Here is a 26300-nt window from a genome sequence, read left to right as displayed (position 1 = left end):
GCAGCCTCATCTCATGGATATTCTTTGCAGTAGTCTGCTCATTAGCCACCTGCCACTTTAGGAACAAATGGACGCAAACCCAGCTTTTTTCCCTGAACTGAATATGAAACATTGTTTCATTAACTCAGGAACCTGACCTCATTCCACATTGGGCCTTGCTTACTGAATCTCTAGCTTCAGGCCCTATTTTTTTAACTTGAGCTGCTTGTAAACTGCATAACCATAACTCTACTCTTCTGACTTAGCACTCAGCACACTGCTTGCCTGTGATTCAGTGTGTCAGAGAGGCACAAACACAAACATAGGCAGTTTTGATTACTGAAGTTCCTTGTATGATCTACTATTTTTATCTTTTAGGGTACTTAGAGTAGCACTCCAAGTGTGCCTAATTAAGATGCTCAGCATTTCTACTATTACTTCCTTTTCTGAAAGTGAATGACAGATCTGGCTGTGATGACGCTCCCCCTGTGGTCTCAGCTCTTGGTAGGTTGAAGTGGGAGAATTCTGTTTGAGGACAGCCTGGGCAATGCGGACCTTGTCTGAAAAGCTAGCAAAACAAAAACAGAAACCACACCTACAACAATAACCATAAACCAGCAAGTCCAGCAAGAAGTTTTTTCTCTTTAGTACAGTTTAAGACTATGACTTTTATTTCTTTCTCTCACTTCTTAATTCATCACGGAGTGCTTTATTCAAACACACTCCTTTCCCATTTCATCTCTCCTTGTCTTCTCCATCATCATCGCCCTCTGTTTATTGAATAGAAATATGTTTACATTGTTTATTATATTTGCTGAATATAATTTATAAAGCTAGTACTCATTAAATACTACACTATATCAAGCATTGTGCTGAGAGCTTTACATTCTCTTGTTGGATCTATATGTTCTTTAGGAGGCAAAGGAATTGTCTGACTGTTTTTACATTCAGAAGCAGTTACTCTTACAGCCATTATGCCACACTGCCCTTCCTTTCTCTAGGATGTGTGGACTGAACAAAGGACAGTGAGCTGCTGGGAACGCCTTCCACCACTGTCCTAGTTTTCTAACATTTATTGTCCTTCCTGAGTTAGTACAGTTCTAGGCAATTTCTTCAAATACTTTTCTAGAAACTCAAGAAAATATACATGACCGACATCCCCTGCCATGATTCTTAGACATGGCACTATATACCATTTGCCTCTGTGCTCCTCGATGGTCACCTCCCTGTCTGTTGCTAATACAATCTTAAATATTTATAGCACTACATCAATTCATTTTCTGTCATATGAGACATTTAAATCATGTACAAGTCCCAGGTCCGCAAATGTATCTTTTATTTAATTCATAATATCACTAGATTTTAATCTCACTAACTTTAAATAACACAAATTTTACTTTGTATCAACAATCCAATGGTATTTCTTGTTCTACTTTATAAACTAAGCTACAGTTCTCTTTATTAACTTAGCAATTATGTGATATCTAATCTAAAAATAGTTTGTATCTTTAAAAAAACAAAATTATATTACCTTTAAGCTGTAATACTTTGCTACAATTAGCATTCTTTAATAAAAAGATCTTTTACTCATATCCTAGCTATCCTAGGATGGCTTTTTTAAAAATGATTTTTTAAATTTTTTTTTAAATATTTATTTATTTATTGTGTATATAATATTCTGTCTGTGTGCATGTCTGCAGGCCAGAAGAGGGCACCAGACCTCTTTAAAGATGGTTGTAAGCCACCATGTGGTTGCTGGGAATTGAACTCAGGACCTTTGGAAGAGTAGGCAATGCTCTTAACCACTGAGCCATCTCTCCAGCCCTTTAAATTTTTTTAAAATTTTATTTTACATTCCAACCACAGTTCTCCCTCCCACCTTTTCTCCCGCTCCCCTCTCCCCCAGGATAGCTTTTGAGTCTTTTACCAAGGTCTGGGAGTGGCCCAGGCACTTTCACTGCAGCGACTGACTCATCACAGAGAGCTTTGGCAGAGAAGCTGGAGAAGAAAAACTGAGAGGACAGCACTCACCTGCTGCTGTCCCTGTAACCGCTGCTGTAGCTGAAGTCGCAGCTGGTTGGGTGCAGCTGGAGGTCTGTTTAGAGTCTGCCGGGGCTGCATGCCCATGCTGGGTGAAAAGGTGCCTCGGGGAGGTGCCACTTGAACTGGCATGGTCCCCAGGGAAGGCTTCTGCCTGACCATGCCTTGGAAAGGGCCAGGGAGGCTGGCGGAAGGAGAAGGAGATGAGTATGGCTGGGGGTAGAGGGCTGGTCTTTCTTCCATCATCAGAGGGGGCGTTGCTTGCTGTGGTGGGAACCTCTCGGACAATACATCTAATCCACCTCCCTGTTGAAAGAGAAGCCAAAATATTTTATAAACAAAGTCTGGCAACAATGACATGTATGTCTACATAAATTTTCATCTGGGAGCAAGTTATCTCTAGAAAGTATTAGAATGTGTTCATTCTGAATTCATGCTCTTTGGAAGCTCATCATCCTAAGAGACCATTGATTTAAAATTACTCTGGTCACTCAGGCAAAGACTGAACAAGCACCTGGACAAGTTTGTCGATCCCCAGCGCTCTGTCTAGCTCAGCCAGCTCCGTTTCATCTTTGCCACTGAGGAAGGACACCAGTTGTTCCAGGAGGGCCTTCTCGTCGTTTCTTCCTTCTACTGTTGTTGGTGGACAGAGAAGCTCATCTAATTGTGAGCTAATGCATTGGCTGTGGCAGCAGAAGATGAGAAAGGCAGGAAAAAAAATGATTCAATTTTAAGAGTGCAAATGCAAACACATACATATATGCACAAATCTGATTTTAGAAAGTTCTGTTATGATGCTGGCAATGAAATGTTCTATAATTAGTGTGCAGAATTCAGAGACCATGTGTTCGGATGTACGTGCATTTGTTTTGGTATGCATGTATAACCCCGTATGTGTGTAGGGTTAAGACAGCCCCCAGAGGTTGATGTTAGATGCCTTTCTCTATATGCCTTCACTTCAGTCTCTGACAAGCAGTCTCACGAATTGGCTAGACTGGCTGGCCAGTAAGACAAGAGTGCATCTTGTCTCTGCCTCCCAGAGTGGGATTATAGATCCAGCACACCCAGGTTTCAATGGGTTCTAGGAATCTGAACTCAAATCTTCACATTTACATAAGAAAGCATTTTATCCACTGAGTCATCTTTCTAGATACAAAATAATATTTAATGTATAGCTTGACTGCAATTTCCATTCTTTTGCCAACTACTGTACTTAAAATTTCCATATTCTTCATGTTCGCTTAAAGAAGTATCCTAAAAAATGAACCAAATATAATTAAGAAATGGGAAATACTTTTTGAAGATTTATTTATTCATCTATGTGTCTGTGTCTGTGAATGAGTACGTGTATGTGCACCATGACTGTGCAGATGTCTGGAAAAGCCAGGGAAGGGTGGTGGATCATTAGGAACTGAGTGGCAGGTGGTTGGGAGCCACCTGATATGAGCGCTGGGAACCAAACCTGGATTCTCTGAAAGGACAGTGCTCTTAACTGCTGAACCATTTCTCATAAAGAGTTCTTAAGAAGCCAGGTGGTAGTAGTGCATGCCTCTAATCCCAGCACTTGAAAGGCAGAGGCAGGCGAATCTCTGTGAGTTCGAGGCTATCTTGGTTCATAAAGTGAGTTTCAGAACAGCCAGGACTGTTTCACAGAGAAACCCTGTCTTGAAAACTCCCCCCAAAGAGTCCTTTCTAGCTCTCTGTTTTTTCCTCCCTCCATCCCTCTCTTTCTTCTTTCCTTCATCCCCTTTCCCCTTCCCTTCCTTCTTTTCTTTTCTTTTAAATGTTGGTTCTGGGATCCACACTTGGGTTTTCATGCTTGTTTGGTAACACTTTATCCAGTGAACCATCTCTCTAGACCTTCAGATTTATTTTTATTCTATTTATTGTGTGAATACCATTAATTACTATGACTGAATCAAAGTCAAAACAGTAAATTTATTTATGCTTTCAAAGGTGACTAAATTATCTTGATGATATAAAGTGACTATTACACACAAAAGAAATTAAGTTGAAAATTGTTTACATGCTGGTAGCTCATATACTAGCTAGTAGGTAGTGGCTCAAAAAAATCAAATTGTTCACTGATTCATAAGACAACATGCAGTCTAATCCAAACTGATATTAACCAAAGAGTAAAACTTAGGCATGTATAGAAAATAATAAAAATATAATTACATGAGCAATATGACAAAGAATTATTATTTTGAGAAAATGTAAAGGAAAACAGTTCAGATAATGTTCAAAATTCATTTTTCCTTTGATTGCCATGGATGAGATGTAGTCTGTGTTGTAAAACACAGATGCCTGTGTGAATTGAGAAATTAATTTCAATGAGAATGGACCACTGAGCAGATATATTTTCTTTCCTTACATATTCTTTCTCCAAACAAAGACAAATGATGGACAAAATAACCCACAGCTAAAAGTTTTAAAGGCAACATAACTAGTATATGAAGGCTAGTTTATCTACAGGTCTCAGGAATACATGGAAATCAAAGAAATGCAAGACACTGAAATGTAAAATGAGACCTGCACACCATATCAATCTTGTGGTGATTACAAAGTATAACTGCCTCGTGATCACACTGTAAATGAATCTGCTTGACTATGTCCTCTGGCAACCCCCTTTTAATGAAACATTCACATCAATTTATAGCTCAAAATTACTAGTGCAGACTGGAATCCAGTTTTGGGGGCAGTAGTTCCTGGCTTAGAGGCTGATATCTGATAGTGTACAAAATGTAAAGTGTCTCACTTACTCGTCTGGTTTATTCTGATTTATTGTCGTCACAGTATTATTTGCCCATGGAATCTGATCGCCTGCTCCTGGTTGTCCGAACTGGTTATCGATTGCTTCTAATTCTAGTTCAGGCAATCCTGATTGAAGAGAAAGAGCTTACTGTCACAAAAGAGGATCAGGTGATATTTCAGAAGTAATACATTATACAGGAGAGTGAGACTTCCCCAAAAATATTATTCCGATGATCCAGAGGGAAGGTGTCTACATATAATAAAAAGCGAATGAGAAAAAGGGTTTGACTCAAAACCGAACTGGGTGTTTCCTGTACACATGCTGACTAAAGGGAAGGAAGCATTGTCAGAAGTTACTATTTTAAAGATAACCTCATTTTGGTTAGCTGCTTTTTCAGCATATACCATGAAATGAGTGCAACAATCAGAAGATAAAATAGATCCACAAAAGGCAAGAGGAGACACTGAAAGACCGCTGCAGCTTGTAGGTAGAGCCCTTAGAGAAATTAGCTTAGAAAAATGCACCTCAGAAAAGTTATCTATAACTTTTAAAAATTATTTTATGTGTATGGATATTTTGTTCGCATTTATGTCTATGCACTGCATGCACTCAGTGCCCAAGGAGGCCAGATCCTCTGGAACTGGAATTACAGATGTTGTGAGTCACCATATGGATGCTGGGAACTGAACTCAGGTCCTCAGGAAGGGCAGGCAATGCTCTTGATGACTAAGCCATCTCATTTCTCTAGCCCCACGTAGAAGCTTTCTGGAAGTTTTATGGCCATCTCTAAACTATTTACACTAGGGAAAACTAAAAACAATCTAAATTCCAGAAACTCAGGCACTGATTAATGAATTACAGTAGTACAGATACTAATAATGTAAAAGAGAAAAAAGTATTCAGATTTATATTGAGGTCTTTAATCCATTTGGACTTGAGTTTTATGCATGGGGATAGATATGGATCTATTTTCATTCTTCTACATGTTGACATTCGGTTATGCCAGCACCATTTGTTGAAGATGCTTTCTTTTTTCCATTGTATAATTTTAGCTTATTTGTCAAAAATCAGGTGTTCACAGGTGTGTGGATTAAAATCTAGGTCTTTGATTCTCTGTTTTTATGCCAGTATCAAGCTGTTTCATTATTGTAGCTCTATAATAGAGCTTGATGTTTGTGGTGGTGATGCCTCCAGAAGTTCCTTTATTGTACAGGATTGTTTTGGCTATTCTGGGTTTTTTGTTTTTCCATATGAAGTTGATTATTGTTCTTTCAAGGTCTATGAAGAACTGTGTTGGGATTTTGACGTGGGGATTGCATTGAATCTATAGATTGCTTTTGGAAGGTTTGCCATTTCTATTATGTTGATCCTATCTATCCAAGAACATGGGAGATCATTCCATTTTCTGATATCTTCTTCAATTTTTTTCATCAAAGACTAAAAGTTTTTGTTGAAGCTTCCTTGGTTAGTGTTACCCCAAGGTATTGTTATTTGCTGCTATTGTGAAAGGTGACATTTTTCTGATTTCTTTCTCAGCCTGTTTATCATTTGTATAGAGGAGGTCTACTGATTTTTTTTTTTTTTGAGTTGATCTTGTATCCTGCCACATTACTGAAAGTATTTATCAGCTGCAGGAGTTCCCTGGTAGAATTTTTGGGGTCACTCATATATACATCATATCATTTGCAAATAACTAAAGTTTGACTTCTTCCTTTCCAATTTGAATCCCCTTGATCTTTTTTTTAGCCAGAACTTCAAGAACTATATTGAAGAGATATGGAAAGAATGGACAGCCTTGTCTTGTTCCTGATTTTTAGTGGAATTGCTTTTAGTTTCTCTCCATTTAATTTGATATTGGCTGTCGGCTTGCTGTATATTGCTTTTTACTATGTTTAGTATGTTCCTTGTATCCCTGATCTCTCCAAGAGCTTTATCATGAAGGGGTGTTGGATTTTGTCAAATGCTTTTTCAGTATCTAATGAGATGATCATATGTTTTTTTTCTTTCAGTTTATTTATGTGATGAATTATATTGATAGATTTTCATATGTTGAACCATCCCTACATCTCTGGAATGAAGCCGACTTGATTTTTCTGTTGTTGTTGTTGTTTTTTTCGAGACAAGGTTTCTCTGTAGCTTTGGAGCCTGTCCTGGAACTAGCTCTTGTAGACCAGGCTGGCCTCTAACTCACAGAGATCCGCCTGCCTCTGCCTCCCAAGTGCTCAGATTAAAGGCCTGGCTGGTGGATGATTTTTTTAAAATGTGTTCTTGGATTTGGTTTGTCAGTATTTTATTGAGTATTTTTACATCTATATTCAGAGGCCAGAAGAAGGTGTCAGATCTCTGGGATGGGAGTTACAGAACCTGTGAGAAGCCATGTGGATGTTGGGAATCAAACCTCTGGGAACATCTACTTGTTCCCTCCCTCCCTCCCTCCCTCCCTCCCTCCCTTCTTCCCTCTCTCTCTTTTTCTCTGTCCCTTCCTTTGTCTTTTTTTTTTAAAGACAGGGTTTCGCTGTGAAACAGTCCTTGCAGTCCTGGAACTCACTCTGTAGACCAGGCTGGTCTCAAACTCAGAGATCCACCTGACTCTGCTTCCTGAGTACTGGGATTAAAGGCATGCACCACCAACACCTGGCCACCAACTTATTTTTCAAGATAATATTTCTCACTGGACCTCAATTCCACTTTGGCTAGACTGGCTGGCCCACAACCTTCTGAGATTCTCTTATCATTTCCCTGGCCCTAGGTCTGGGATTACAGACATACATTACCACATGAACAAAGCCTCTTGTTTGCACAGCAAGTTCTTTATCTACTGAACTACCTCACCAGCCTGATGATGACTTTAAAAAATATTTATTTATTTTTATGTATATGAGTGTTTGTTTGCATATATATATATGCATATATATATATGGATGGTGGTCTGAATGAGAATGGTCCACATAGGCTCATATGTTTAACTGTCTGGTCCCCAATTAGTTGAACTGTTTGGGAAGGATTAGGAGGTGTGACTCTGCTAGAGGAGTAGTATCAATGGGGGTGGACTTTAAGGTTTCAAAAGCTCCTATCAGGCCCAGTCTCCACCCCTCCTTCTCTCTCTGCCTGCTGCCCGCATACCAGGACATAAAGTTTCTATGTATTGTTCCAGTGCCATGACTGCCTGCTTCCTGATATGATAGTCATGGTCTCACCCTCTAAAACTGTCAGCAACCCCCAATTAAATGCTTTTATAAGATTTGTCTTGCTCATGGTGTCTTTTCACAGCAATAGAACAGTAACTAAGATACACTGTCTAGCCGGGCGATGGTGGTGCACGCCTTTAATCCCAGCACTCGGGAGGCAGAGGCAGGTGGATCTCTGTGAGTTCGAGACCAGCCTGGTCTATAGAGCTAGTTCCAGGACAGGCTCCAAAGCCACAGAGAAACCCTGTCTCGAAAAAGCAAAAAAAAAAAAAAAAAAAAAAAAAAAAAAAGATATACTGTCTATGTGCCTGGTGCCTTTGGAGGTCAGAAAAGGTCGCCAGATCTTCAGTAACTAGTTACTTGTGGCTGTGCTGACATGTAGGTGCTAGGAATCGAGTCTGGTTCTTTTGAAAGAGCAACAAGTGCTCTTAACAGCTGAGCCAACTATCCAGCCTGAAATTTACTTCATGTAAATGCATGTAACTACAACCTTTAATTAAACTTAAGTCTAACTGTGACCTATGATATAAAAATCAAATTCTGTAGGATTCTGACAGACACAATAAACAGTATAACTAAAGCAATGATGGTAAAGTAATCACTTGATTTCTACCACTGCCTAAATCAGGACGGTGGCCACAGGCTCCCTAAAGTTGTCCCACTGCTCTACTTTAACAGCAGATCTCCAGCACTAAACCTTTTAAGAAATAAAGCCTAGAAAGAGTTAATTATGTTTCATTTTGAGAAAATGTGCATGGCTTTGTACTATCAACACCAAGCACTGCAGTTAGTTTACTTAATTCAATATTAAGGACACAGCATCTTATTTTACTAATCTTTATGAAAAATTCTAAGAGAATAAGTTAAAATATTTTCAAAACATAGCCAGACATGGTGGCCTACACCTATAATCCCAGCATTGAGAAGCTAAGGCAGGAAGTTCTGGAGTTGGAAGGCAGCCTGTTTTTCCTCATATTTAAAAACAAAATGAAAACCCAAAAAGAAACAAAGAGAGTAAAATTCGCGTGTTGAGTTTGATGTCCAGGCAAACATTAGTAAATAAAAACAAACAACAATAAAACCTATAACAAAACCACTCTGATTCACTCAAAAGTTTTACTTCTATAGGTTCTATGCTTAAAGGAACTTGGTTTTATCTTAGGGCCACTTCAATCTTTAGACTTCCTTTAGAAACTGCCTTTTATAGAAAATCTGAGTTATTTCTTAGAATCTAGGAAACATACAAGTTTTCTCTTTTGTTTCATGGCGGGGGGTGGGGAAGCCCTATTTTTAGTTAAGTTTGTTTTCTCACCACAAACGTGAATGTGTGTGTGTGTGTGTGTGTGTGTGTGTGTGTGTGTGTGTGTGAAACAGGACAAAAGGTCAGCTTTTGGAGAGAGGTAGCCAAAGTGGAGTTTAACAAAGGAGCCCCGAGACATTTAGAGGGCATTAATATACGTATGTAATGTTGTTTTTTCAGAAGAAGGTTTGCTACATTGTCCAGGCAGTCCTTGGCCTCAAAACATTCAGACATGGCTCTGCAAATAGCTCAACATTACATCGCATCAACTTAAACCTAGCCAAGGAGAAACTCTGTATCCCCTCTAGCAATAATGAACCCAGAAAAAGGTTATTAAATAATTAAAAAAATTTCTGCACAGCAAGGAGAAGGCATCATCTTTCAGGAGGCTGTTTTTGCCCTAGTTACTACCTCCAATGGTTGATCCAACAGCTTCCCATTCTCACATTCATGGCTAATCCCCCTCAGCTGTTGAAAATGAAACTTCTGGCTCAGTTTGTGTTACATCTGGCAGTAACTGCACAGCAGTTAAGAGTGTCATTGTGGTCTTGTAAACAGTAAGTAGAAAAAGGGGTGATTTCTTTAGTAAATAAAAACTTCCATAAATTAGAGTCCAATAACCAAATAGATAAACAGTCAGAGACTAAGAAGAGGTTGCCTAAGATCATTGAAAACTGTTAATGTCTACATGGGAAGTAGAAAGTATAAAAAGGCAAGATCTCCTGAGTAAATTGGGAGCATGGGGACCTTGGGGAAGGGTTGAAGGGAGGAGGGAAGAGGCAGGGAGGGGAGCAGAGAAAAATGTAGAGCTCAATAAATATCAATAAAAAATGAAATAAAGAAAACAGTCAACGTAACGCAGAGTAAAAGTAATATACTTTGAAATTACATTGTGAAAAAACCCCACAATATTTACAAAGATAAGAAAATGTATAGTTCAAAGTACTGAGAAAGATATATAGAAATAGGAATATCAGTGGTATAATTTGTGAGAGGAATCATTTAGTATTACCTATGCATCTATCTTTTGACCTAGACATTTATATTTAGAATTTATACTTCAGATATACCCTCCCAAGTGATAGTCATCCCTATGTAAGGTTACTTATTACAGTTGCTCTGAATAGTGAAAGGTACCAGTCACCAGTCAGCTCTAAGTAACCCTAATCCTCATGTAGATACGAGAATGTAAAGTTATGAACAGCATGCCACCCAAGAACAAGGTTAACAGACAAAACAGCCAATGTGCATAGTATGATGTCTTTTCCTCAGTGTGTAGCTCAGGCTGCCTGACCTTAAATTTGCTTATGTAGCCAAAGTTGGCTTGTAACTGGTTATCCTCCTGCCATGTGTACACACACACACACACACACACACACACACACACACAAACACACACATAACTTAAAAGTACATACATGGAAGATGAAGAGAAGTCTGTCATATACTGTTTAGACTTACAAAAGATATGACTTTATTAGAATGAAAAGATAATACTTCATATTGGTATTGTTTTGCATTTATAAGTATGTGAATATCTTAATTACTAAAATAAATAAAAACCCACACTATATATAATCTCTAAGACAAGAAAGTGAAATGAATCTTAAGTACTAAAAACTTATTTCATGGGGAACTTATTACTTTATAGCTATATATTTTATGATTATTATTTTGCTTTTTTTTGAGACAGGGTTTCTCTGTAGCTTTGGAGCCAGTGCTGGAATTAGCTCTTGTAGACCAGGCTGGCCTCGAACTCACAGAGATCCACCTGTCTTGCCTCCCGAGTGCTGGGATTAAAGGCGTGAGCCACCACCGCCCAGCTATAGTTCTATATTTTAATGATCTACAAGTTAATAGGGATGTATATATTGAGGGAGTTGTAAAAAGATCTGTAGGAGGAGCTCAGTTGTTTACTCAGATACTTCTGGAATTCCCTTGCAACCATTTAATCAGTCTACAGTCTTTTTAAAAAAGTCTCTTTTTTTTAAATTTATTTATTTATTAAAGATTTCTGTCTCTTCCCTGCCACCGCCTCCCATTTCCCTCCCCCTCCCTCAATTAAGTCCCCCCCCCCCCCCTCAGCCCGAAAAGCAATCAGGGTTCCCTGTCCTGTGGGAAGTCCAAGGAACCCCCACCTCCATCCAGGTCTAGTAAGTTGAGCATCCAAACTGCCTAGGCTCCCACAAAGCCAGTACGTGCAGTAGGATCAGAAACCCATTGCCATTGTTCTTGAGTTCTCAGTAGTCCTCATTGTCCGCTATGTTCAGAGAGTCCGGTTTTATCCCAGGCTTTTCCAGACCCAGGCCAGCTGGTTAACTTAAATGAAGATTGTTTAATTAAAATGCAAAAAGATTGTATTAAAGTACATAGAGGTTCCTGGGGTTGGTGAACATTCGGGTGTTTGATGCTCCTTGCTTCTCTTAACACTAGAAGAGTGTAACTAGTCAATTGCTTGAGGGAGGCTTAGGTCTTGAACTTAGGTCTTACCACAGGGCAGAAAACCCTGACTGCTCTTTGGACTGGAGAGGGAGGGGGAAAGGAGTGGGGGGAGGGGGAGAAGGGTGGGAGGAGGGGGCGTAGGGGGGGAGGAGGGAGAGGGAAATGGGAGGCTGGGAGGAGGTGGAAACTTGTTTTTTTTTTTTTCTCCTTTTCTCAATAAAAAAAACAAAAAACAAAAAAAAAAGAAGAGAATGGGAGGAGAAGAGGGAGGGGAAACTGTAGTTGAGATGTAAAATAATTAAATTTAAAAAAGAAAGAAAGAAAAGTTAAAAAAGTCTCTTAATAGGCAAACCTGATTAGTAAAACAAGTGTTACTGGCATGGCAGGATAGTTCAGTAAGGCAAGTGAAGGCACTTGCTATCAAGATCAAGGCTGGCCCATCTTTACCTTGTACATGTGATCCTCCTGCCTCTACCTCCCTGGGATTGCAAGCATGTACCACCATGATCAGTTTTATGCAGTGCTAGAGAGAGAACCCAGGACTTCATGCATACTATATAAGCATTCCGCCAGCTGAGCTACATCCCCATTTACTGTTACTTGTAGGTACTCACCATCTTATTTACTTGTTTACTTTATATTGCAAAACTTTATTACAAATTTAAGATATGGGGAACCCTAATTCTACTGAAAGCATTAATAATTATGGACAGTATTATGGACAGTTGTTCTTTTAAAAGATCCCACTGAAGCTGGGCGGTGGTGGCACATGTCTTTAATCCCAGTACTTGGGAGGTGGAGGCAGGCGGATCTCTGTGAGTTCGAGGCCAGCCTGGTCTACAGGCGTTAGTTCTAGGAGAGGCTTCAAAGCTACAGAGAAGCGCTGTCGAGAGAGAGAGAGAGAGAGAGAGAGAGAGAGAGAGAGAAAGAAGAAGAAGAGGAGGAGGAGGAGGAGGAGGAGGAGGAGGAGGAGAGAAGAAAGAGATTCCATTGAAAATATGGCATTCCTAGGCTTAGTTCCACTCCTGTCAGAGTGACACTCTCAAAAAACTAGCTGTATTTGTAAGGTCACAACGCCATCCAGTATTTAAAGCTTAATTCTCACACTAAACTGGAAGGTCCAGCCAGGGTAAACTGCTTCTCAGTAAGATACCCAACTGATTCCTCGCATATTAATTTAGATGACAGCAAGAATTTTTGTTTTACTATGCTTTTAGAGTTACATTTATTGCCCCTTTCCTTTTCAGCACAAAGTGAAAAACTTCTCTGAATGCAGAAGTGTTAATGGGATGTGGCCAATGAAACCTAACTTTACTTGTTTGTATATTGTTGACCTTTCAATGAGAACAGCTAATGAGTATTCGTTAACCCTGATGCTACAGAAGTTAGACTAATGGAACTCAGACAGACCCGCTCAGTGAAGGAGATGGGGCAGGCACATCCCAGGAAGAGTTCCTTTGGTTGAGATCCCTGGTTACCCACCATGTATACTCATTCCACTTGACCTGGAGTAAGGCTGTGCTACAGGTTATAGCAGACACATCAATAAGGCCATGAACAGACAGAGAAAGCATGAGATGTTTTTCTCATGACCAGAGATCTACAACCCAACGCCTCACAGGGTCTCACGTTGAACTTGGAGCTTGCTGATTTGGCCAGCATGCCCCAGGGAACCTCTTGTCTCTGTCCTGGGACTGCAGGTGTGTGCTGTCATGTCTAGCACTTTATTTTCATGTGGGTGCTGGGGATTGAGACTGGGTCCTTATGTTTGCAAGGTAAACACAGTGCCAATCAAGCCACTTCTCCAGCCTCGGTATTACTTCTTTAATAAATGTGCTTGGTTAAAAATAACTTTACAAATTATCAAACATTCAATTGACTCTCAAGGACAAGCTCTGGAGATAGTTAGAAGGACATCGAAGGACGGAGAAGAAAACGGAGAGCTTGAGGCCAGCCTGGGCTGCTTTGCAAAGATCCATCCCAAAACAACAGTGAAAGCTCCAAATAAACAACCAAAAGAACAAAAACTGCAATCAGTGAAATAAGAAAAATAAAAAGGGAAAAACCCACAGTGGAAAGGAGGAAGAAGCCTCAGCAGAATTATGAAGTCTGAAGGATAAAGCACAAATGGAAAAAAACTGATGCTGTAACTCAACTAAATTGAGACACAGGGGAGAAGATTTTCCTAAATGGGTTTTCTCAGAAGAGCGCTAGGACAACTCAGGAACAGGCCATGGGCTATTGCTGGGACAATTAAAGGACAATGAACAGCTGCCACCAGACCTCTGCTCTGATGCAGCTGACTTTGGAATGTGCCCATGGATTAAAATGGTGAGTCTGTGACTCATGGCAGAAGTTCAGCCCAGGGAGTCTCCCAAAGTGGGTGCCAAGGCTGCCACAGGAGTTTCCTTGTTGCCGATCTCTATCCCTCTTAGTAACTGAGAAATGAGGCCTCTGCAATCAGAATCTGGGTTTAATGCCAGGAAAAGAGGCTTCTTTAGCTAAGAAACATGCTAGCTACCATAATTTTCAAATTCTAAGTCTTCCAGGATATACTGAGAGAGTGAGAAGTCACCACTCGAGCAATGTCAATAGCAGCAAAGAGAGCAAGCAAATTTAATACTGCATGAAACTGAAGAACAAAATGGAAGCACTGCAATAGAAAGGCTGGGTCATGAGACAGTTACAGTAAAGGACCGTCGCACGGACGCTGGATTCTCACACTTTCCTCCATCCATTAGGGCAGCCTACCGTTTTGAGAGAGGTCTGAAAGAGTTGAGACTGGTGGGCAGGGTGTCCAGGCCCCTCCAGTGTGGACTCAGTACTTTGTCTTCCCTATGTTCTGAAACTCTTGGGAGAGATATCTCTGGCCCGCTTTGGTTCTTGTGGGGAGACAAACTAAGCAGGGAGGCTCTGGTGCCAGGGGGAATCTAAGCAGGTCATAAAGCAATCTTTGGGGCCAGTAGAGGGTCCTGCTACTGCAAAGAGGGAAGCTACTGAAGTGAATGCAGCCTTGAAGGAGACAGTGCGGATCAGCACCACCCTGTAGAGCAGGTGCTCTCCCAGTTCTCCTTTCAAAATAGTTTACTTCTACGTGTATGAATGTTTGCCTGCATATATGTTTGTGCACCAGATGCATGTCTGGTGCCTGGGAAGCCAGAAGAAGAGAGGCATCTAACCCCTTAAGTCAGAGTTACTGACTGTTGTGAGCAGTCATCAGGATGCTGGGAACTTGGAATCTCTGCAAGAGCAGCCAGCACTCTTAGCCTCTGAGCCATCCCTCCAGCTCTGACTTCTTCAGCTCTTAATCATTGTTTTTTTTTAACTTCACAATATTTTTAGTACTGTTTTACTTTATTTAAAAAATCTTTAGTTTTTACTTTCTATTCTTCTTAAATTTACTTAATTTCATTTATATGGTTTTTTTTTTTAATGGATTTTTCCCCTTCCTAGGCAGAGCCAGGGGTTGAACTGACATCCCCCTCAATGACAGGCACAACCACAAAGATCTTCTTCCCTCCTCACATTCTCTCCCTTTTCCTTTTTTATTTAACCCTGCTTCTTCTTTTTGCCCTGTTCCTGGCTCTCGCCTTCACTGTGCTATTTTACTGGCTAACAATGAATTCTTCACACTTTCTTTTCCTCCAGTTACTAAGGCTTGTTTTCTCTTCTCTCTTCTATTGGTTAGCATCAGTACTTATGTAGATGAGAGTTCCCATCTCCATTCGCTCTCTCTCTTTTTTTTTGGGGTGGGAAGCATAGCCTGCTGGTAACAATTATTATTTTTTTAAAAAACATCTTTACTTCACCTATTTCTGAGTGATCCTGGTATAGAAAGTCAGTTGTTTTATTTGTTCTTCCATCATTTTTACATCTTTGTTTTATTTTAAGTGGTACTAGGTATAGAAATTAGTTAGGCTTTTGGTGTTGCTTATTTGATACAATGTGTCATTTTTTTTTCTCTTAAAGATTTCCATTTTATCACTGGTTTTAATTGTTTTCAGGTAATTTGGCTATGATATCTTTGATATCTTTTTTTTTCTCTTATAAATCAAGCCAAACAAGAAGTGTTGACTCAGAGACCTGCCTGCCTCTTGCCCTCCTGGTGCTGGGATTACCTGACTGTAAAAATAAGAGTATTGAGAATATGTATCATGTTCTCGAATTAGACAATGACAAGGTGTACTGTGAGAACTTTTTGTGTTAGGCAGCTGTTGAAGCCTTTGAATCTGGAGAATCATCCTCAACTAGTTCCAGAAAATTTCCCCTATTTTTCTGTTTGGCATTCTCTTCCCTTCCTCCCATCTTCTTCTACTTGAACTTGTGGTGATCTTCCTGACTCTGCCTTCTAATTTTTTAATTTGTACATAACATTTCCAATAGATATTCTTGTCATTTTTCTTCTTCCCATGACACTGTTATCTTTACCTTTCCAGCTGTGTTATTTCAGGCACCAATGAACTCACTGTATGTTTTTATTGCATACTTTGTTTCTTCTGATTTTTTTCTTTATTTCCCCTCCTCCTTCTTTGTTTTCCTTTGGTTTTTGAAGACAAGGTTTCTCTGTGTAGTCCTGGCTGTCTTGGAACTTGCTTTGTAGACCAAGCTGACCTCAAACTCAGAGATTTGCCTGCCTCTTCCTCCCGAGTATATTGAGTGTGACATCATGCCGGGTAGAGTCTTTTTGGACCTCCAGCCCATAAATCAAAACATAGAGACTTATATTTGAAAAACATGATCTGACACAATATTGTGTTTCTGAGTGTTATTATGGGAAACTCTGGATAAAAACACAAATCACTCTCCTTACAGTCAACCACTCACTATAACATCAATTGCAGTAGGACAGGGATTTTACTACATTAGAAACAGACAAGATCAATGCAAGCTGTAATTCTAGTATTGAAAGATGAAGGTAGGAGGGTTAGGAGTTCAAGGTCATCCTCAGCTACAAAGTGGAACACATCAGAACCAGTCTAAATGGAAATGAATGATGAGTTAAGTTCTTATGTCTAAAGATAACTGTTTAATGTTTAGTGTTGCATAATGAAAAGATGTCTCATTCTCAATAGACAAACAGTTTCTGCAATCATGGGGCAAGACAACACGCTAACCCACAGTTCTACTAAACACTTGAAATGAGATGTGGACCCCAGCACATACTGTTCAGCCTGGGAGCAGATCTGGCAGTGGTGGGCTGAAGGGACGCTGGCAGCATCTCTGACTTGATGTTGACGCCAGTGACCGTACCATCCATCCGGTCTGTCTCACACAAGCTGGGCAATTGCGCTGCCTTCTCCAGCGTGGGCAGTAACTGATCAAACTGGTCAAGGTCAGCTGCAAACTGAGAAGAGAAACAAAGTTGGAAGGAACGAATTTTATATTCTCATCTGCAGGTGGAGAATGAAATCAAATGTGACAGAAGCTGATTTAAGAAGGAAGAGGTGTGGAGCTTTATTAAAATCACATGATTTGGCCTGGTGTGGTGGCACATGCCTCCAATCTCTGCACAGGGAGGTTAGCCTGGTCTACAAGAGTGAGTTCCAGGATAGTCAGGACTACACAGAAAATCCATGTCTTGAAAAACAAAAAAAAATTTTACATAATTTATCTATTCTACTGGGGAAAATTTAGACTCTATGAAATAATATTCAAATACAGCAGAATGTAATAACAAATTATCTAATACAGCTTGGTAGAAGTGTGAATATAGGAGAAAAACTTGGGCTGGAAGATATGAAGATAGCTGTGCTGTGATGCATTATGGTGTTTTTTCCCCTGTCCTAGTTTTCAAAATACGGTAATACTTTAAATGTATATGATTATATCATTTAAAAATATAACAAGAAGTTTGTGTCTGGGTTACCTCACTCAGGATAATTTTTTCTAGTTCTATCCATTTGCATGCAAATTTCAAGATGTCTTTTTTTTTTCCTGCTGAGTAGCACTCTAATGTGCAAATGTCCCACGTTTTCTTTATCCATTCTTCAGTTGAAGGGCATCTAGGTTGTTTCCAGGTTCTGGCTATTACAAATAATGCTGCTATGAACATAGTTGAACAAATGTCCTTGTAGTATGATTGAGCATCCTTTGGGTATATTGCCCAAGAGTGGTATTGTTGGGTTCTGAGGTAGGTTGATTCCCAATTTTCTGAGAAACCTCCATACTGATTTCCAAAGTGGTTGTATAAGTTTGCGTGTGGATACTAGCTGTAAAGCAAAAGATATTGAGCCTATAGTTCATGATCCCAGAGAAGCTAAGTAACAAGGTGAACCCTAAGAAAAACATACATAAATCTACCTGGAAAGGGGAAACAGACAAGATTGCCTGACAAAACTGGGAGCATGGGAGTGGGAGGAGTAGGGAGGGTGGAAGGGGAAGATGAGGGGAGAATGGAAGGAAGTAGGAGAACTTGAGGGAACAGGATAGTCGAGATGGAGGAAGGACAGAAATGAGAGCAAGGAAAGAGCTATTTTGATTGAGGGAGCCATTATGAGGCTAGCAAGAAACCTGGCACTAGAGAATCCACAAGGAAGACCCCAGCTAAGACGGTAAGCAATAGAGGAGAGGGGGTCCGATCTTCACTTGCCCTGTAGCCAGACTGATGAATATCTTAAATGTCACCATAGAATCTCCATCCAGCAACTGATGGAAGCAGGGGCAGAGACTTGCATTGGAGCACTGGACTGAGCTCCCAAAGTCCAGTTGAAGGGTGGGAGGAGTGAGAAAAGAGCAAAGAGGTCAAGACCATGATGGGTTCACCCACTGAAACAGTTTACCTGAGCTAATGGGAGCTCATCAACTCCAGCCGGACAGGGAAGGAAACAGCATAGGTCCAAACTAGTCCCCCTGAATGTGGGTGACAGTTGTATAGCTGGGGCAAACTGTGGGGCCACTGGCAGGGGCTCCAGGATTTATCCCTACTGCTTGTACTGTCTTTTTGAGAACTTATTGTGCTTGGATGGATACCTTGCTCAGTCTAGATATAGTAGGGAGGGCCTTGGATCTTCCCCAAAGCAATGTGCCTTACCCTTTCAGAGGAGTGGATGGGTCAGATGAAGGGAATGGGAGGAGGGGAAGGAGAGGGAACTAGGATTGATACGTAAAATGAAAAAAGAGTGTTTTCTTTTTTAAAATAAATAAGTTTGTGGAAAAAAGTTTAAAGTGTGTAAACTTGAGAGATATCAGAAAGCCCAGGAATTTAACAGAATAGAGAACCTCTGTTTGAGGGTATATATAAAAGAAAGTTGGCCTTTATTTCAGAGTAGTATTATACTATGAGTACTGTGGGATAATTAATTAGCATAAAATATTTACCCTGCTTCAGTTTCATTATTTAATTGAATTAAATTTTACCTTTTGGAGTGTGTAAGTGAATTACATGTATTATTTTAAATGCCCTAGTCTTTCCAAAGTTACAGTTCACATGCTGTCACATGCAGCCGTAATTCCTTAGTTTTCACTGCTGAGTAATGTCCCTCTGTAAGAACATATCACAATATAATTATTTATTCTTCTGTAATGGAGTTTTGGGCTATTTCCAGAAGTAAGGCTTTATGAACAGTTTTAAGCATGGCTTTTATTATGCATGTATGAGAAACATTAGCCATCAGGGAAAATGAACAAATTCAACTACATTAAAATAAAAATTTTACTTCATAAAAACCAAGACAAATAAAATAATAACCACCTAACCATTAATGAAAACACAAGCAATTCATGGAAAAGGCACCTGCAAATATATAACTAATGGAGGATCATCCTTTAAATATATGAGGAACACATTAAAAAAAAAGCCAACAGACAGAGGAAAGCACATTAAAATAATGGGTATGACTAGATTAGGCAATGTACAAAAGAAAATATCCAAATGATTAATGGACATTAATCAGAGAATATGAACTAAAAACTATAGGCTGTTATACACATATCCTAGAAAGGCTTAGTTTAAAAGATTGACAATACAAAGCATTACCAAGGATATAGAACAATTACAAGGAATTCTTGTATAATAGAAAAACCACATACTACTAACAATGAGTTTATGCATAATTTAGGATTGTGCAATTCTACTTCTAAGTATAAATTCAGCAGAAATGTATGTACATGAACACTGAGACAGACCTACAAGCATTATCTGATATACAGTGACATTACTTTGTAAAGACATTGTTAAATTTAATTTTAAAGCTTGATATTTAAATATATTTAATATTTAAAACTATTTTTCTGCTTAAAAAATAAAATATTAGTTTTATTTTATTTTATTTATTTATTTATTTATTTTTTGATTTTTCGAGACAGGGTTTCTCCGTAGCTTTTGGTTCCTGTCCTGGAACTAGCTCTTGTAGACCAGGCTGGCATCGAACTCACAGAGATCCGCCTGCCTCTGCCTCCCGAGTGCTGGGATTAAAGGCGTGCGCCACCACCGCCCGGCTAGTTTTATTTTAACTAAAATGTGAGACACAGTCTTATCTTCAAAGAGCACACATGCAGTCAAAATGGGGAGAAGAACATGGCTTAGCTCAGGAAAGTTAAGGACCTTTCCAGGAGTAGAATGTGTTAAGGAAGAGAGATACTCAAAGAGACAGGGCAGAAAATCAAGCTGTTTCAAGAAGCTCAAGAGCCTGGGCATACTAAGTGTGAATCTTGTGTCACAACAGAGAGTCTTAATAAATGGCACTGTGATGTAGTGTCTTTCAATTTGAAGACCTCTACATAACATGAAAGCTCTTCAAAGAGAAGGTTCATCTTTTCCTGAAATTCTTTCACGGTTTATAAGCAATTGCACAATACATGACTCTGTCTATTAATTTTCACACCTGCTCCACAACATCCTAAACATAGAAGTTTCTAACACTTGTGAACAGGCTTCTTTTCATTCACTCCTGTCTCAGGACATGTTATGGAAAGGCAACAACCTGCTACCCAGAATCTAAGTTCCCGTTCTTTGCTGATGATGCAGAGTACAGCAGAAGCAGCCTTAGAAAAATGCCTTAACGAGCTCACCTTTCCTATGTCCTCATATTTCTCTCTTATTTTGTTCATATCAGAGGCTCCACAAATTAGCTGTTACCCAGAGTCCTTTGAAGAACTTCTGGTCTGCCAGACAGAAACTTAACAGAGAAATACGGGAACTAACAGATGTTATGTCTCCAATGGGCCTAACAGACATCTATAGAACATTCTATCTAAACATAAAAGAATCAAAAACTGACCACATACTCTGTAACAAAGCAAATCTCAACACATACAAAAAAATTGGAATAACTCCATATATCTTATCGGATCTCCGTGCCTTAAAGTTAAAATTCAACAGCAACACTAATTTTAGAAAGCCCACAAACACATGAAAACTGAACAATGTTCACCTGAATTACCAATGGGTCAAGGAAGAAATAAAGAAAAACATTAAAGAGTTCCTAAAATTCAATGAAAATGACCACACAGCATACCCAAACTTATGGGACACAATCAAAGCTGTGTTAAGAGGAAAGTTCATAGCACTAAATGCCTACATAAAGAAGCTGGAAAAATCCCACGCTAGCAAGTTAACAAAACACCTGGAAGTTCTAGAACAAAAAGAAGCAAACTTACCCAGGAGGATTAGATGGCAGGAAATAATCAAACTAAGAGCTGAAATCAACAAAATAGAAACAAAGAAAACAAAACAAAGAATCAATGAGATATGGCTGGTTCTTTGAGAAAAATCAACAAAATAGACAAAACTATATCCAAACTAACCAAAAGGCAGAGAGAATATTCAGATAAACAAAATCAAAAATGAAAAGGAGGACATAACAACAGACATGGAGGAAATCCAGAGAATCATCAGGTTATACTTCAAACACCTGTACTCCACAAAGTTGGAAAACTTAAAGTAAATGGGCAATTTTCTGGATAAACATCACTTACCAAAATTAAATCAAGATCAGATAAGCAAATTAAATATAACCTTTCCTGTAACCACAAATGAAATAGAAACAGTCATCAAAAGTTTCCCAACCAAAAAAACCTCAGGTCCAGATGGTTTCAGTGAAGAATTCTATAAGATTTTCAAAGAAGAACTAATACCAATACTCTTCAAATTGTTTGACACAATAGAAACAGAAGGAAAATTGTCAAACTCTTTCTATGAGGCTGCAGTTACTCTGATACCCAAACCACACAAAGATACTACTAAGAAAGAGAATTACAGACAAATCTCACTCATGAACATTTACACAAAAATACTCAATAAAATACTGGCAAAACGAATTCAAGAACACGTCAGAAAAATTATTTACTGTGACCAAGTGGGCTTCATCCCAGAGATGAAAATCTACCAAGGTAATCTACCATATAAACAAACAGAAAGTCTACCAATATAATCTACCATATAAACAAACAGAAAGCAAAACCACATGATCATCTCATTAGATACTGAAAAAACCTTCGAAGAACTTGAACACCTCTTCATGAAAGAAGTCTTGGAGAGAGCTAGGATACAAGGAACATACCTAAACATAATAAAGGCAATACACAGCAAGCAACAGCCAACATCAAACTAAATGGAGGGAAACTCCCAGTGATTCCACTGAAATCAGGAACAAGACAAGGTTGTCCACTCTCTCCATATCTATTCAATATAGTACTTGATGTCCTAGCTAGAGCAATAAGACACCAAAAAGGAATCAAGGGGATACAAATTGGAAAAGAAGAAGTCAAACTCTCACTATTTGCTGATGATATGATAGTTTACATAAGTGACCCCCAAAATTTTACCAAGGAACGTCTACAACTCATTAACACCTTCTGTAATATAACAGGATATAAAATTAACTAAAAAAAAATCAGTAGCCTTCCTTTATACAGATGATAAATTGGCTGAGAAAGAAATCAGAGAAATATCACCCTTCACAATAGCCACAAATAACATAAAATATCTTGGGGGTCAATCTAACCAAACAAGTGAAAGACCTATGTGACAGGAACTTTAAATCTTGGAAGAAAGAAATTAAATAAGACACCAGAAAATGGAAAGATCTCTCATACTCTTGGGTAGGTATAATTAACATAGTAAAAATGGCAATCTTATCAAAAGCAATCTACAGTTCAATGCATGCCCATCAAAATCCCAGCAAAATTCTTCACAGATGACAAAAGAACAATACTCAACTTCATATGGAAAAACAAAAAACTCAGGTTAGCTCAAACAATCCTTTACAATAAAGGAACTTGTGGAAGTATCACAATCCCTGACTTCAAACTCTACTACTGAGTTATAGTAATGAAAACAGACTGGTATTGGCATAAAAACAGGAGGGCCAATGGAATCGAATCGAAGACCTGGATATCAATTTACACACCTATAAACACCTGATTTTTGACAAAAAAAAGCTAAAAATATAAAATGGAAAAAAGAAAGCATATTCAACAAATGATACTGGCATAATTGGATACCAACATGTAGAAGAATGAAAATAGATCCGTATCTATCACCATGCACAAAACTCAAGTCCAAATGGATAAAAATACCTCAACATAAAACCAACCACTTAACCTCACAGAAGAGAAAGTGGGAAGTACACATACACTTAAATGCACTGGCACAGGAGACAACTTCCTAAATATATCCCCAGTAGCACAGACACTGAGAACAACAACTAGTAAATGGAACATGCTGAAAATGAGACTCTTCTGTAAAGTAAAGGACACAGTCAACAAACTAAAACGGCAGTGTACAGAATGGGGAAAGATCTTCACCAATCTCACATCGGACAGAGAAATATCTCACATCAGTCTCCAAAATATACAAAAAATCCTCAAGAAACTTGACATCAAAATAACAAATAATCCAATAAAAAATGGGGTAGAGATCTAAACAGAGAACCCTCAATGATGAATCTCAAATGGCTGAAAGACACTTAAGGAAATGTTCAACATCCTTAGCCATCAGAGAAATGCAAATCAAAACAACTCTGAGATTCTATCTTACACCTGTAAGAATGGCCAAGTACAAAAACACTGTTCGAGAGGATGTGGGGTCAAGGGAACACTCCTCTGTTGCTGGTGAGAATGCAAACTTGTACAGTCACTTTGGAAATCAGTATGGAGATTTCTCAGAAAATTCGAAAACATTCTACCTTAAGACCCAGAAATACCACTTTTGAGTATATACACAAAGAATGCTCAACCATACCACAAGGACATGTGCTCAACTATGTTCATAGCAGCATTATTCATAATAGCCAGAACCTGGAAACAACCTTGATGACCCTCATCCTAAGAATGGAAAAGAAAATGTGATACATTTACAAAATGGAGTACTACACAGTGGTAAAAAAATAATGACATCTTGAAATTTTTAGGCAAATGGATGGATCTAGAAAACATCATATTGAGTAAGGTAACTCAGACCCAGAAAGACAAATATAATATGTACTCACTCATAAATGGCTTTTAGACATAAAGTAAAGAAAAGCCAGCCTACAGGCCACAACCCCAGAGAATCTAGATAACAAAGAGGACCCTAAGAGAGACCATACATGGATTTACATTGGAAGGAGGGAAAGAGAAGCTCTCTTGAGTAAATTGGGAGTATTAGGAGCATAAGACAGGGTAGAAGGAAAGGGGGAGGAAGGGAAGGGAGCAGAGAAAAATGTATAGCTCAATAATAATAATAATAATAATAATAATAATAATAATAATGATAAGAGATGCCCATGCTGTGAAGCCAGGATCACCCACCTGGCTCTGGGACTCCAGTTTAACTTCCTCGGGAGCAGGTTTGGTCATTGGGGTTGGGTTTGTGTTACAAGGATCCATCTGTTCTTTCTTTTCCACTTTGACCTTTACATCGTCCAGACTCAGGTTTGGAGTTGATCTTAAATCTTTCTCATCTTTGTCTAAAAGGTAGCGCAGGAGCTGATGGTCTTTTGACTCTTTTTTCTTTGAAGCATCCAGTTCTAGTTTTATGCTGGCATTCCCCGGGGCTTGTCCAGGTACTGACACGGCAGAAGTTGATGCACTGTCCTTTTTCTCCGGTTCCACAGACAAAGTGGTGATGTCTGAGGGACTGCCCTCCTGTAAAAGCCGGTGTAGAATTTTGTGACGCTCAGTCAGAGAACTGTGGGAAGAGGGGCAAGTACCTCCTGAAGGATTAGTGGAGGCAGAGCTGGAAGTGCCGGTGCAAGAAAGTACATCTTTGCAGCTTGTGTCTATATCAGCATGCCGCAACTGCTGTTCTGCAGTTGTTGTCAACAGCTGTACTAGTTTGTGACTAGTTTGAGAGTATTTACTGTCTCCATCAGAGAGTCTGTCATTGTTATGCATAAGTCCTGAGTCCAGAGGTTTGCCATCATTAGCACTGTTGTCAGATTGGATCATTTCATTTAAAATGGATGCAATCTCTTTGTTATCTTTGGACTCAGCTTTTGCTGGTTGCATACTTAATCTGCTAGGTGAATTCTGTGAGCTCATCTGCCTAAGGCCTGGAGAACCGGCAGAGAAACCAACAGAGTTATTGGGTCCTTCATTCAGACCTTGTAAAGATGTTACTGGGATATTTGAATAGGGTCGGTTATTATTATTACAGGCACCACTAGTAATGCCAACTGGGGAGCTTAATGTTGGAATATTTGGAGGAAATGAATTGTTTGGCATCCTAGCCCTTGTTGCCAAGCCAGAATTAGCCTGTCTCCTCGGAGACATGAACTGCGTGAGGGAAATTCCTGTACCTTCCATAGGAGAATTATTAAGGTTCAAAGAGGGATTACTGCTCTGGGAACCTGCCTGTCCCTGGTTTAAGGCAACATTGGCTACAATCTGATTTCCAGGTGAACATCCAAAACTCCCTTGGCTGTTGCTAGAATTACTGCTGCTGCTATTAAGGTCTGAGCTCTGTTGGCGGTTTACTCTGGCAGAGGCCATGTTGTTGTTGGATGGTGGCAATGTAGATGAACGGGTCACACCATGAGCTGGAGAGATACCAGGATTGACTGAGGGGTTTATTCGGGGAATTGAAATTCCAGAATTAGTGTCATCTTGAGGAGAAAGCCCACTGTGCTCCCTAGGGGAAAAAAATACATTATTATTCAATCATTTTAATTTGTTTTATTATTTTTTCATGATGACATTATAAGAAAGGCCATTAGCCTCATTAATGTTCCAAGCTATCAAGTAGAGAGTTTCTGCACCACCCTAAATTAAGGAAAACCAGGGAACTGCCATTACCTCTGTGAAGGGCAGCACTACTTCCTAGAATTGGCACCTATGGGCTCTTAAATCACTGACAGTTTCAGTTGTGTGAAAAATAAACTTTTCTTGGTGTTGGGAAAATAAGCAATAGAAATACAATTATATATTGTAATAACAATTTCATTTGAAAGAGAAACTTCTCATGCCTTTATTTAGAAAGCATTTTATTTATGACTCCCCTGTTACAGCTTTTAAGTATTTCAACTCCAAAGAGGAAGACTGGGTAAGAAAATACTGTGTCACTGATGCAAAAATTAAAAAGGGTGATATGCAGACATAGCAGATGTTTTGAAAGAGAAATCACAATATGAAAAAAGAACTGTGCTAATTCCACTCACAAGAAAATTTTCAACTAAAA

The 26300-nt window shown here is 39.2% G+C and overlaps 1 protein-coding gene across 9 annotated transcripts in view; it reads right to left on the bottom strand.

Moving 5' to 3' along the window:
• LOC121439593 (nuclear receptor coactivator 1) overlaps positions 1 to 26300 on the bottom strand; it is a 260024-nt gene that overhangs the window by 31493 nt on the left and 202231 nt on the right. For all 9 annotated transcript variants that reach the window (XM_041640129.1, XM_041640137.1, XM_041640128.1 and 6 more), the window contains 5 exons: positions 24434 to 25754; positions 16868 to 17048; positions 4782 to 4899; positions 2534 to 2702; positions 2011 to 2325 (listed from right to left, as the gene is read on the bottom strand). In XM_041640129.1, the coding sequence (XP_041496063.1) occupies positions 2011 to 2325; positions 2534 to 2702; positions 4782 to 4899; positions 16868 to 17048; positions 24434 to 25754 (2104 nt within the window). The remainder of the gene's footprint in view (positions 1 to 2010; positions 2326 to 2533; positions 2703 to 4781; positions 4900 to 16867; positions 17049 to 24433; positions 25755 to 26300) is intronic.

Source organism: Microtus oregoni, unplaced genomic scaffold (genome assembly GCF_018167655.1).
Source record: "Microtus oregoni isolate MIOR12 unplaced genomic scaffold, Mior012 000062F_ref0000492, whole genome shotgun sequence".
NCBI lineage: Eukaryota > Metazoa > Chordata > Mammalia > Rodentia > Cricetidae > Microtus > Microtus oregoni.
Note: the sequence above shows the minus strand (reverse complement) of the source record. Positions and strands in the feature narration are given on the sequence as shown.